This window comes from Bombus fervidus, chromosome 5, assembly GCF_041682495.2.
Source record: "Bombus fervidus isolate BK054 chromosome 5, iyBomFerv1, whole genome shotgun sequence".
In the NCBI taxonomy this organism is placed as follows: Eukaryota; Metazoa; Arthropoda; class Insecta; order Hymenoptera; family Apidae; genus Bombus; species Bombus fervidus.
The window spans coordinates 14,449,712-14,463,001 of record NC_091521.1 but is presented as its reverse complement, the minus strand read 5'-3'; the positions used below and the strand labels follow the sequence as shown (position 1 = coordinate 14,463,001).

The 13,290-nt window shown below is 35.8% G+C and overlaps 2 protein-coding genes and 4 non-coding genes across 8 annotated transcripts in view; 1 reads left to right on the top strand and 5 right to left on the bottom strand.

Annotated features, from left to right (window-relative positions):
• LOC139987833 (tRNA N(3)-cytidine methyltransferase METTL6) overlaps positions 1 to 13,290 on the bottom strand; it is a 113,225-nt gene that overhangs the window by 677 nt on the left and 99,258 nt on the right. The window contains exons 2-7 of one of the 3 annotated variants that reach the window (XM_072004557.1): positions 2,116 to 2,640; positions 1,900 to 2,045; positions 1,681 to 1,824; positions 1,418 to 1,582; positions 1,187 to 1,231; positions 315 to 359 (exon numbers count right to left, since the gene is read on the bottom strand). In XM_072004557.1, coding sequence (XP_071860658.1) covers positions 1,426 to 1,582; positions 1,681 to 1,824; positions 1,900 to 2,045; positions 2,116 to 2,490 — 822 coding nt within the window. In that variant the 5' untranslated portion in view covers positions 2,491 to 2,640 and the 3' untranslated portion in view covers positions 315 to 359; positions 1,187 to 1,231; positions 1,418 to 1,425. Of the gene's footprint in view, positions 1 to 314; positions 360 to 698; positions 792 to 1,186; positions 1,232 to 1,417; positions 1,583 to 1,680; positions 1,825 to 1,899; positions 2,046 to 2,115; positions 2,696 to 13,290 lie in introns of those variants that run through there. The other 2 variants (XM_072004560.1, XM_072004558.1) reach the window with 2 other exon arrangements.
• Positions 18 to 100, bottom strand: LOC139987848 (small nucleolar RNA snR60/Z15/Z230/Z193/J17). The gene has a single exon (XR_011799952.1). It is a non-coding gene; the product is annotated as a small nucleolar RNA snR60/Z15/Z230/Z193/J17 (small nucleolar RNA).
• LOC139987847 (small nucleolar RNA snR60/Z15/Z230/Z193/J17) lies at positions 426 to 510 on the bottom strand. Its single transcript, XR_011799951.1, has one exon. It is a non-coding gene; the product is annotated as a small nucleolar RNA snR60/Z15/Z230/Z193/J17 (small nucleolar RNA).
• Positions 858 to 942, bottom strand: LOC139987854 (small nucleolar RNA snR60/Z15/Z230/Z193/J17). The gene has a single exon (XR_011799958.1). It is a non-coding gene; the product is annotated as a small nucleolar RNA snR60/Z15/Z230/Z193/J17 (small nucleolar RNA).
• Positions 1,299 to 1,381, bottom strand: LOC139987849 (small nucleolar RNA snR60/Z15/Z230/Z193/J17). Its single transcript, XR_011799953.1, has one exon. It is a non-coding gene; the product is annotated as a small nucleolar RNA snR60/Z15/Z230/Z193/J17 (small nucleolar RNA).
• On the top strand, positions 4,573 to 13,149 carry LOC139987831 (uncharacterized). The gene is made up of 6 exons (XM_072004553.1): positions 4,573 to 4,849; positions 10,558 to 10,784; positions 10,897 to 11,134; positions 12,157 to 12,309; positions 12,395 to 12,602; positions 12,739 to 13,149. Exons 2-6 carry the CDS (start codon positions 10,578 to 10,580, stop codon positions 12,893 to 12,895), a joined length of 963 nt encoding a protein of 320 aa, XP_071860654.1. The 5' UTR covers positions 4,573 to 4,849; positions 10,558 to 10,577; the 3' UTR covers positions 12,896 to 13,149.

The following is a 13,290-nucleotide window of genomic DNA, read 5'->3' as shown; positions in this document are numbered from 1 at the left end:
CACATTTAATATCATCAAAAAGTTATCAGATAGGGGCGAAAAACATTTAAATAACTCTTCATTATAAATCGGTTGAACTATAAGCTCATCATAAATTTTTATTCCGAATCAAAATATTTTTAATATTTCACATTCTATAGAAAAAAATATGATGTGGTCTGATGTATAACACATTTTACGTGAAATTTCTATATCTCTTTTCCTCGACTTCTAATTTTTTATTTAATTCATTAATATGTATTTACTTTATCACACAATTAATTTTACGATCATATTACATTTCATCCAGGTAAAAGAAAAATGCTACTACTTACAGGTGCCATATTGCGTAATCACTTTCATAGAGTCATACAACCACTCTGAAACAAAACAAATATACACTGATTTAAAAACTTTCAAGCAATAAGATATTTTACATATTTAGTCTGAAATTATCAGATAGGGGCGAAAAACATTTAAATAACTCTTCATTATAAATCGGTTGAACTATAAGCTCATCATAAATCTTTATTCCGAATCAAAATATTTTTAATATTCCACATTCTATAGAAAAAAATATGATGTGGTTGTAATTTTAAAGGTGATATGGTCTGATGTATAACACATTTTACGTGAAATTTCTATATCTCTTTTCCTCGACTTCTAATTTTTTATTTAATTCATTAATATGTATTTACTTTATCACACAATTAATTTTACGATCATATTACACTTCATCCAGGTAAAAGAAAAATGCTACTACTTACAAGTGCCATATTGCGTAATCACTTTCATAGAGTCATACAACCACTCTGAAACAAAACAAATATACGCTAATTTAAAAACTTTCAAGCAATAAGATATTTTATATATTTAGTCTGAAATTATCAGATAGGGGCGAAAAACATTTAAATAATTCTTCATTATAAATCGGTTGAACTATAAGCTCATCATAAATTTTTATTCCGAATCAAAATATTCTTAACATTTTATATTCTATAGAAAAGACATAATATTGTTGTAATTTTAGAAGGGATAGATTAATGTATAACAAATTCAATGAAATTCTATATCTTCCAAATGTCTATATCTTTTTTCTTGAACTTACGATCTTTTACTTAATTTACTTACAATATATTTACATCACCGCGTGATTAATTTTACAACCATATGACATTTCGCGCAGATAAAAGAAACTACTACTTACATATACAATATTGTGTAGTTACATCCATTCAGCCATATAACTGCTCTGAAACACAAAGGAAACATATATTGATATGAAAATTCTTAAGCAAGTAAATATTTTATTTATTTCCCAAGTTATCAGATAGGAGCGAAAGAAATTTAAGTAACCCTTCATTCTAAATCAGTTGAACTATGAACTCATCATTTGTACATTAAAGATAATCCTTTTTAATAACCAATGAAAACATACCATTATTATTAAAACTTCCCAAATTTTCCTTGAACAAAAATTCTTGGTACATCTATTTTTTCTTTCAAATTTATAGTACGTCTTTGTACGTAACTGCATGATAAAACTTTAAAGCCAATTGATTCAAATAAGTTTAATACTTCTTCCTCCGAAAAATAATACGTCCTGAAATGCGATATTGGCATTAACCTTGTTATCGATCATGATATATTTTGAATGTAACAATAATTTGTGATGTGTCGAAAAATGTAAATAAATTTTACCTAGTTCCATCTTGTCGCATATATAGATTTTCACTGATTTTGTGACCAGGTTTAAATCTTAATTGAGCCATATCATACAGACCATAGTCTCTAAAAAGCACAATCCCTCCAATATCAAGAACGTTATACAAGTTCTTCACGACTCTAAAATATTATAATTTTTAATAAATCGGCAACGATTGCAGTAGAGTAAAAAATTACGCATAGAGTATAACTCACGTTCTAAAATTTGTTGGATTAATAGCCGATAATACAAATATTAATGTTACTATATTCACCGAGTAATCCACCTCGCAAAAACAATTTTCTGTCGTAATATCAGTTTGAAAAATCTTTATATTTTTTGGATTATATAATTTATGTTTCTGCAAAGAATAAGAGTGTAAGGCACTTAACCGTACAGACACATTAATTAAAGAATTAATAAATATATACCTTTGTTAATTCCACGGCTCTAGGAGAAAGATCACAGGCAAATATCATTTTAAACTTCAATCCATCTTCGATCAATGGATATATGAAATTTCCAACACCGCATCCGACTTCTAGAAGGATCTTTTGATCGTCTTTCGTACCAAAGCCTAGCAATTCATGGAACTCTCTGGTAGTCCAGTGTCTATCTTTAAAGAATCTAGTATCGTTTCGTTTATAAAACAAGTCCCAATACTTTTTAGCGTCTTTTTCCAGTTGATTAGCCCGAAATTCAGAAACTAATCGCGAATTTTGCGCCTGCATTTTTTCAATTTCATCTTGAGTGAGTTTCTTCGCCACGTGGCCTACATATTCACTATTCTCTACCGACTCAGCCATTTTCCCAAACTTTGCCGTAATAAAAATTTTGTGAATTGGAAAGCAGTGTAAATTTCTTAAAAACCTTCTTGAATTTACAAGTGTACCTTGTCGTAATTAGATGAAACATCTACGCGGGTATAAACAAATAGTTACAAAACCAAAGAACCACTCGATGAAACAACCTCCCACCTTCGAGTCCCAAAAGGAAATGAACGAAGAACGTGCCGGTACTGAACATGCGTAACATGGATATCTCCCCACCACGTCGTGCGCTGTAGTAATCTGCTTAGACTAGTGACATCAGGGTGGCCATCTTATATACTAGGGAAGTTTATACTCTAAAATCTCTAAGCACTGTCATTCTTTTGCACGAAATGGGATATTAGTACAATACGATTATAATGCATACGATAATTACAAAATTAGGAAAAACGTCTCATTATTGTGCTAGACAGTTCTTGTACCATTTCCTAAATATATTATTATATTACCCTATTATTAATATTTTTCTGATATTACGTATTTATCAAAATTTTAATATCCCGCAATGTTTTATTCGAATAATATCTCCTAATTAATGTAACATTGATCTCGTTGTTTTAGTTTCTTGAGTTTAATTTAACTTTATAAGACAATGAACATCATTAGTATGAATTCCACGCATGGACTTATTCGATAAATTAATATTCGGTCGCCGTACGAAACGAATATTTTCTGACTGCGTACAGCATTGTCACACGATGACACAGTGCTGAAAGGGGTTAATCGTGACTGAAATTTATACGATGCTTGTACTATTTCGTTTAAGATTTATAATTACTCTATAAAATTCATTGTAGATAAGGAATATCAAATGTTTATGTACGACAAAGATAATCATCATCAGATACGTATTTGTACAAATTTCATTGCTGTGGATAGCATCGAAAGTGCATGCGATAAAATAAGATATTTTATTAACAATAATATCATTTACTGCACCAACACTTCGAATAGTAATTGTTATCTTCGTGAAATTAATAATAAACTCTCTAATACTCTGTTAATTCCATAATTTAGATCTTCCATTATTATATTTCTGTCGTTGCTTCATCATTTATCGTATTACGATTTGCAAATACCTCATAATTTGCAAAAAGAACGAGGTCAAAGGAAAATTAATCGATCAAGTAGTATGTAGGTCATTGCGGACCAGAATTTTGTAGAGGGCTTGACGGAAGATATGACGATAGATTAACTGAATGAAATGAAAAACACGTTCCGCAACTCGTAGTCGTTAGTGCTTCTTCGAATAATGCATTTGGTGGCTTCTATAAATTTAGAAATAATTGATATCTTTTTTTAAGATGACGTCTCAGAGATGTTTAAAGCTGTTAACACGTCGAGGAATGTTGCAAGAAATGTACAAGTTAAGAATGATTAAAGAAAAATGTATTATTTCGTTATAAAAGAGATCAAGATATTAAGCGAATCTTTTTTGTCGATGCTGCATATTACGCCTACCTAGTGAGCTTCTCTGATCCACGTAATTTCAAATCCTACCGACGCGACATTCTGATTAAGCCACCAGTAAGCCATTATTTTTTCCCAACAAAATTGATTACGTGACCATGTCTTCAGAAATCCTGTCGCCACATTCCATTTTATTTTGTGCGGGGAAAACGAGTAAAAGACGATCCACTATATCTGCGTAGCAATAAAAAAGAAAAGTCGTAAACCTGCTTTACTTTAAGCAAATTAAAATTAATTTTTTCCTAAACCACTAAAATCCCTTGCCGTAAATTTATTCCGTAAAGGTATTCCGTATTTCAGCATAACCGGAACAAGTGTTTCTACGTAATATAAAGAAATTTCTCCGAGTTCGTCACTTTCCTTCACAGTGAAATACGAAGGTGACATGAAATAAGTAATAATTCAGTCATTTTCAAACTAATTTGTAAAACTCGTGATTTATTTGAAGAAAATTCGAGGCACGTTAAACAGCCCGGTTCTTTAGAAATTAACATTGACGGAGGTGTAGGCAATTGAAAGTCGAAGAGCATCGAGGAGCGATAGACACGGACACATAATTGTAGGCGCGGCGAAGATGCTTCGACCGTGCCTTTTCCATTTGTCGAGACAGCCAACGTCGAAGCATCTTATACCGTTCGTCCTCGTGGGCATTCCAAGCGGGAATTCTCGAAAGCCAGTTGTGCCGTAGAAACACGCGTCGGGGCCTGCCGCTCGCCGGTACTTTCGAGTGCTCGTAAATCCGCTGTTTTCTCGCTTTGTGTTGTTTTCGAGTGTGCCGAATTTTCTTGACAAGAGGCCATCGAATACCAAAGTGACGTGACTAAGTACTTGACCTCGACGTCCACAACTCTTCTGTCAAATTCAAGTAAGTGTTGCTTTTGACTCAATATATTTTACTATTTTTTTATTGAGAATATTGCCATTTAATAAGAAGAAATATTCGTGCCAAACCACAATAATCAACTGCATTCATCTTTTCGTTTACTTATTTATGGTACCTGTCCAGTGACATATTCAGATTTCAAGGAAATATATCCATGTATATGATCGTATTTGTTTCGCATATTTAAGAGCTTTAACGAGCAAACCTATCGTCGAACACAGTTATTAAAATTAGTCTTAAATGTATTAAACGTGGTGAGAACGGCGCGTCAATAAAGATTTTACGATTAATATTATGCTCATCGCATCTACAATTGCAATGAAGCGATAAATTGATTAAGGATGAAGCAGAGCGTGAATCGAGAAACCGAGTGGCGCGTAACATGTAAAAAATTATATAGTAAAACATGGACATTAAACGATCATTGTAAGCCGTTCTTTGTGCGTTCGGGCAAAAATATTGTAAACGATATATGTACATATTATTAACTTATCTTGTTTTTCGATAGTCGAGCGAGACCATCTGTTGGGTGTCACTCTTTCGAAATCTTTTATTTTTACTTATTTTTTGGTAACATAGATTCTTTTTTTTTAAATAAAAAATTATAAAAACTTCCGAGCTCCTGCAAATGTTGCAACTATTTACATTGTTGATCGACCAAACATCTTAGCAACCGTCTCGTTCCGTTGACATGGTTCGCCAGCAACGATAATCGGAGGTTTCGAAGCGGAAGCAACGATCTTCGCTTAACAGCTAATCGAAACAAAGAGTTGTTCGTGCAACGCTGCAACGATACTTTCGTTCGTATAAGCTTACAGAATTCTCATTGAGTTCGCATGAAGGTGTAGAATCCGATAAATGTTCGCGCAGAAATATGCAAGCTTGAACAGATTCGTGTTTGTTTTAACGATTACGATAAGAAAATTTCAGTCGTTGGAAATTTATGCATACAAAAAGAGGAACTACAGTGTCATGCAATTTTTCTCGTTCCTCGATGGCCAAATCGTATTCAGCTTTCCAATTAACTGCAGGAAAAGTGCTTGGCCTAAACTTTCTAAGCGGGTATCGTGGCATGTGGTCGCTAATATATGAATGAGATGTCTGTATGTACATGTCGGCGAGGTGCGAGCTCGTAAAATCAAGTTCCAAGGATTCGCGATATCGTTATATAATTGCCACGACCGACGTCACGTATCGGTTTAGTTAGACTACTTGCGTAACCAATAACCTAATCTATTTAGGCTTTTTCACTACTTTTGCATGGACAATTTAACGTCGGGAAACTTTTTCTTCAATTGATCTTCAGCTATAAGCATTCCATAGTTACGTAACATATACGGAAAAGCAAAGTGCCACGTAAACATTGCGATGATTATCATGCAAATAGCAACCGAATGATATTTGCGGACCGCAAGCATTTAACTTTTCCACGCGGTCACTCGCGGTCAACATGGAGTACCGTTGCACGTTTATCTGTACTGTTGGATGTATCTACGCAACTGTTAGTTGCCGCTGCTTACACGGCGATATACGGTCTCAGCGCTGCGAATGCCAGTCCTTCGCTAATATTTCTTACGATCATAAAGAAAAGAGCCGCCTGGTTGCCCAGGAAACTCCGTTAAATCGCGCGCTAAGCTTCGTGCTTTCCTCGAACCATTTGAACACAGACTAGGTTAATTCTCTAGCGGGATTCAACCGCCTACATAAAAATAGCGGGAACCACGATGCATATGTATATATTAATTTGAATATTTCATGCTTGGAGGACGGGAGAATATTCCGATTCCGCAATCGCCAAGTTTTAATAACCGCGTATAACTTTCGACATATTCCAGTGTTTTCGTTGGAATTATTTTAGTAAGATTTCTATCGGTCAGGTAATGGAACGTTGCAATGTTCCATCGCGCGGGCGCAGAGAGCCCGGGATTGTTGGGCAAGATTCTAGATCAGAAGGAGCACACGGAGGAGAGGCCAAGCCTCTAATCGATATTTCTACATTCCCATCGAAATTAGTACGAGCGAATAAACTCCTGCAATTCGATAATGCGACCACGAAATGTGATTCGTCCGTACATACCGTAGATACGAATGTCCAGGCCCATTCTGACCGTCTCGATACTTGTGTATTGCCGCTTCTAAACGCGTGTCTAGAACATCCATATACGTGTAATAATTCGTGTAACTCCCAACATTCCAGCTGGTGCATACCTCACGCAGCATTAGCGATTAATAGACATGACATAGCAGCTTATTGGCATGACATCATGATCGTAGTTGTTGTTTGATAAAGAAGGTAGCAAGGTAGGTGTCGTTTTTTAAGCTTCAGCTCACAACTGACGTTATCTTTTTTATATCGATCTCGATTTCGATGCAGAACGAAAGATATAAATAATTTCGTTTCGGTGTAACAGCGATAAAGCAATGAAACAGTTTTTCTCGATAACGAAAGTATTTTATGGATCTACCGAACGAGATAATTTGCAAATAAATGTCAACTCGACTTGCCTTTTACTTCGTTTCGCTCGAATGAAATTGTGGGAGCGTATAATTATTAATGACACTGTTAATTTATAATATTAAGTCAAAAGAAGAAGAATAATTTATTTTACGAACCTTGAATTCTATCTACCTTTCTAGATAAAATGTATACGATGCCTGTGCATCCCTGCAAATTCCTATCATTTATGCAGCACGTGAGTTTAAATATTGACACTTGCTTTCTCTCTTAAATCGAAAATATCTTCCATACTATTTTCACGCGTATAATGTTTTCTTTTAGTTACAAATTTCGAATGCTACGCATACTCTCCTGCTTATCTCCTACTATTTATAAAATGATGAATAAAATAACGCGAACAATTATTTTACCGACTTAATAAGGTTTGAACTCTGTGCTAACTGATTGATAACTAATTAAGAAAAAATAGAAAGGAAATAAAAACTGAACGTTTCACCGAGAGTTAGGTTGTAAAAAAAAAAAAAAAAAAAAACAGATGCGGTATTTGAGAGATCTTGGATAAGCTTCCATAATTTCGTAGCACCTGTCTTTCAGGCAGGTTTCTTTCTGTACCTGCATTCCAGAGAAAGTTAACCGCCATGATTTGGCACGCAATCGAGGCGCACAAACAAACTTGTTCGTGCGTATATGTATCTCCATTGACTTCTCATCTGGAGCTCTGTATACACGAAGATTCTTTAAAAAATTGCAGGTGTTTATAAACTAAAGACAGTTTCTCTTTTCAATTTCAGATTAAGATATTTCATGCATTCATAGGTTATTCGTAAAAGCGGAATACGCGCAATTTTGTAGCAAATGTATCAATTTTAAATATATTCGGACTTTTCATTACTACCACAGCGACGCGCGATCACATGTAACAAAAATAATGCATCAGTTGCAATCAATGGTACCAATGGAAGCGTTCGAAAGTATTAATTCTGGTCACATGGTATTTACGTTAGCTTTTAGATGACAAAAATATAATTTATCATGTGTAATCGCCACGCACTTTCCTCAAATAATTTGCATCAGCCAGTGAACTCTCATATTCCGTTTGAAATCGAAGCTTATCATTGAAAACCGAATCTCTCTGAATACTCCGGGCATCAGCTGAGTGTAATTTTCAACGATACGCTTTCTAGGTATGTTGTTCGATACAAGAGGTGAGCATTTGCGGCTACTCGCGCGCGGAAACTCGAGATTTTTACGAGCTCTGCAGGAGAGACGATCCCGATACGTGACGATTTTCTTGAATGGATAACTGACACGAAAGTCGACCGACAGTTCAAATCGCTTTTATTTCCGCAAATAAAATTATGATCGCAAATTTCTTCAAGAAATTACTTGTGATTTTCAGTTGAAAATCGCAATTATCATACGTTCGTACTTGCAATCGTACTTTATAGCGTTTAGTTTTTCGAATGGCCATTGATCGTTGCTCAAACTGTCACGATTCTTAAAATTAATATCTTGAAATGTCTTTTGCAAAAATCGATGAATATTTGATCAGTGATTTTCATGATTGTGAAATTTGAAAGTGACTTATGTTCAACTATACGAATCAAAACAAAGTTTGTTGCAACGATGACGATCGATGGTCAGCTGTGAAGAAAAATAGAAGCGGCTTTAAACCACGCCTCGCTGAACTCAGATACACTTTAGAAAGGCGAGTCATTGCGTTGAGCAAAAACCTTTCCATCGCCCTTCACTTTTCGCGGGAAAAACAGATTTTGCGATGTGTTTCGCTGTGATACCCTCGCGTAGACACGTTCCCGACGTTATTGAATCATTACAATTTATTGCATTATATATCAAATACGAGTTCTTCCTTTCTACGATTTCGTTCGCGAAAACTTCCTTGATTTTACAGTTAGAAATTTCTCCAACTAACAGGTACCTTTTCATGAGTAATTTGAGAAAAAATTATTTATAAACGAATTACTGAAATTATTTCGTCGCAAATAAGTGAAATCTCCGTTTTCTATTTTCTGTATTATTAACCGTATAATGGAAACAAAAGGTATCTTTAATTGAATTCCATCCAACGTGTATATACCTGTTAGTTAAAAAGGCTTTTAGTATTGGGAAACTTTACAACATTTTGCACCGTATTGCAAAAATGTTGCCGTGAAATCTTTTTGATAATATTTTTTAAAATATCGTTATATCGTCAAATTGTTATCAAAGAATTTAATTACAGAGTGAAACATGAAAATAGACTTTCTAAAAGAAAAAGAAATTCAAGAAAATATGGAAGTTAACGAGAAAAATTATATTCTTTGCATAGCAATGCATCGGAGAATTGATTTCTAATTTATTTACTTTCACATTGTTATTATAAAATGACATTACTCTCCACTGCATTAAGATGCAGTCGAGAAATATATTTTATCTGAGGAGATAGTTAGACTACATAATGTCTCACCGGTATGAAATACTACTGCGAGATGTCAGTAATCGATGAACACACCGAGGCCATCAGCAATTCTTTATGGAATGAAATAACACGATCGGTTGACAATACGCGTGAAAATCCTTGATTTGTTGTATCGTCGCTGTCCGACCATTTCGCAGCAATTTCGTTGTCGCGGGTCTAGGTTAAATATACTATGCCTTATGGCATCATTATTGATTGATCGGCTGTCAACGGCATTCGTGCACAGAATTACGCTTCGCGGTGGATTTATACGAATTGCGTGCCGCTATCGAAAACGTTGATACAAATAATATCGATGTGTACGGAGTAAATTCATCGTAGAAGGATATTGTGCAATGGGATTGAAATTTTAGCATCATGAAATCGAAGGGAGAAAATTTATAAAATTCTCTAAACATTATGGAACGTAAGAGGCGCGAATGTCATCCACGTTCTCGTTAAGTTCGATGACTCGAAGTCCACAGGTTTGCTAATTAATGTTGCAGATGTGAGAAAAAACTGATGTGATTTTCCCTAGCATATTTATCCTTGAACTACGTATTCAGACGTAGTTAATACATAGTATATTTCGAATGATGCGAAATGGTGAAATCGAGGTTGTAAATATATTATGTGAAACTGCAATATGACATTTAGCGCTAAGTTGTACCATAACAGCGATGAGAAACTATTTCGACGCATTGCGGAAGTGGAATGATCCGTATGATCTGGCTTGAATTGTACCGTAATAGAGATGTAACTTCTGCTTTGCAGATTGAATATTACCTGGCAGGATGGATGCTGAGACTGGGGCCATTTTGGCCCTACAAATATTAGCTCTCTGTTCGATAGCCGCTGCCCTGTTGGCCTACCTAATGCGGCAATCGAGGAACGCCACCGACGAGTACGAGACTCGTAACAAACTCCATGTACTCGTGACCAGCTGCGATACATCGGTAGGCTTGCAGATCGCCCTTGCACTTTACGAAGCTGGTTACAAGGTAATACCCGTTGTGTTTCCATACTTTGCGCGATCATTTTTCTTTCTAAAGAAATGAACGACGATATTACATAGAAATATCCTTTTTGTAAGATCGATCAATTGTCGCATAGGTATTTGCTGGTCTATTGGATCCTTCTGGAAATTCACCATCAATGAAAATCGTAAGGGCGATAGAACAACAGAAAGAAAGGGAGGAGGATCCGACGAACACAGTTCAAGGGAACACGCAAGATCCGGAAATACGTGCTCGCGGTCGAATCGTACCATTGGAGTTGGACTCAACGAGAGAGGACAGTTTACGCGCTTGTTTGGATGCAGTTAGGGCGAAACTTCCGGCTGGCGAAGATGGCAAGCGATTGTTGATTTAATGCGAAGATCGAGCACGCTCCGTGCTTTATTGAATCCCGATCATTTTTTCATAATTCTATTCGTTACGATCTCAATTACAAAGTACCGAACTTATACTCGTCCATAGTTTTGAATCATATTTCGAAAGAAAAGTTGAAGACCCTTTAACGAATATCTCTAGCCGATGTCGAATGGACAGATGGGATACTTAATTAACCAAAAATCGTGTTATCTTGAAGGAAAGTTAATGAAGTTTCGCACGGCGTTCGAGTTTTGTTTCAGAAACTTCTCGCACTACCGTTCATCAATGGCCAGCTGTGTGCTCCAGGCTATTCATTTCGACTTTAAGTTGCTACCGTGTTATTTAATTACACGAATCTAGAGGCGCGTACGAAATTTTATAAAGAATATTCAAGTTATGCTAAAATTTCAAATTGAAATTGTAGCCTGAGATGTAAATGATAACATCGACGTAAGATCGAAAATTGCTTTCGCAATGATTTCGGTCAGTTATCTATCTCGATATTACACTCACCAAGTTCCATCGTATAGCTAGGACACGAAGAAAACGGATCACATATAGCAGGGATGCATGGAGTAAAGCTTTCAAATTTACTAACCGCAAAGATTTGATAGCTATCAAATTTTTCGATTTCCTAGAAAGTGTTTGGTTAAAAAGAACAAATCCAAGCTACTGTTGCTGGCAACCGCTCGTCGAAGGAAATGAATCTATTTCAATTCATATTTCTTGCTTTCCATATCTTCGCAAACATCGGTTTATAACGCAATTATATTAGACTTGATACTTCGATATGTATCGTTCCTCCTGCTTTTTCAGTATCTTTTCTCTAGCAAATTTTTGAAGCAAATCGTAGTTCTCATTGCTAAGGTCCCATTTGCGTTCAACATCTGTATTAGACCTGGTAAAAATTTCGCAAGGACGCACTTGCATCTTCGCTGTGTCTGTCGCGTTGTCCAAACTCTCTACTTTACACCGATGTTCCAACTTTGTTCGACTACAGGTCTCTGGGCAATCGTGTACACTGGCGGTTTGGCTCTATCAGGTGCCATAGAGAGACAACCGAGTTCCGCGTGGGAATCGATGTTACGACATAACTTAGTGGCGCCACTTAGGACCGCGAGAATGTTCATTCCTCTTTTGCGCGTAAAAAGAGGTCTGTTTCAATTTTAAAGTTGAAAACATACACGTAAGATCTTTTATCCCATGGTAAGCTATAAAAAAACGTTTTTCTTTCGAAGGACGCATCATTCTCTTGGGCGATTCCACGACAAGCTACGGTACCAAAATTGGAACAGGACTGGTAGCGTACAGTGCGTCCAGAAAAGCCGTAGAAGGAGCTGCAGAAGCATTAAAAAGCGAACTACAATCCTCCGGCGTTGACGTCGTTCTCCTTAGACCGCCACCCGTGAATCCTCTTATTCTTTACAATTCACCTGTTCTCAAAACGTAAGATTCCAAATGTTATGTCATAGTAACTTGTAACACTCCAATACAACGGTACAACGTGCGCTTTGACATCGAAATTTTCGATTTCGACAATCGATATCTTTAAAGTTAAAATGAGAAATGCTTTTATTTTCAGCTCCGACGTAGAGTCTGGAATAATATCTTCCGAGGGAACATGGACGGCGCCTGTATCTACACATGCCATTCAAAACTCATTAATCCCTGCACTAACGTCACCTTGCCCACGTATTTCTTACGACATGGTTGTCAAGACGAGGCTCTTCTGTAGATAAACCAAATTTCAATTAGTGGATGTTAACGTATACGCAAACTTTAATTAGTATTACGTCAAATTAAGTATCAGTCACTAATACCTTGTAAGACTAATGTTTGTTATCTTAACATCGGTAAATTTTACACTAGATTCATTTTAACCTTTTAATGTTAAATCATCTTGTTAGATGTATCGATGCGCGAGAGGCTTACGTTTTCAAGAATATGTACAGTTTTGTAATTAATACAATGTTAACAAAAACCTGTAATTAATTTCAAAGTCTCCTTTGTTGTCTCCTTCCGATTATAATTTCAAACATTGACATTACAGATGCAGAAAGTTTTCACAGTCAATAAACTGAAATCAAATAACTTCTGTTCAAATATATGTACATGGCACGTCGGTATTGTAAAT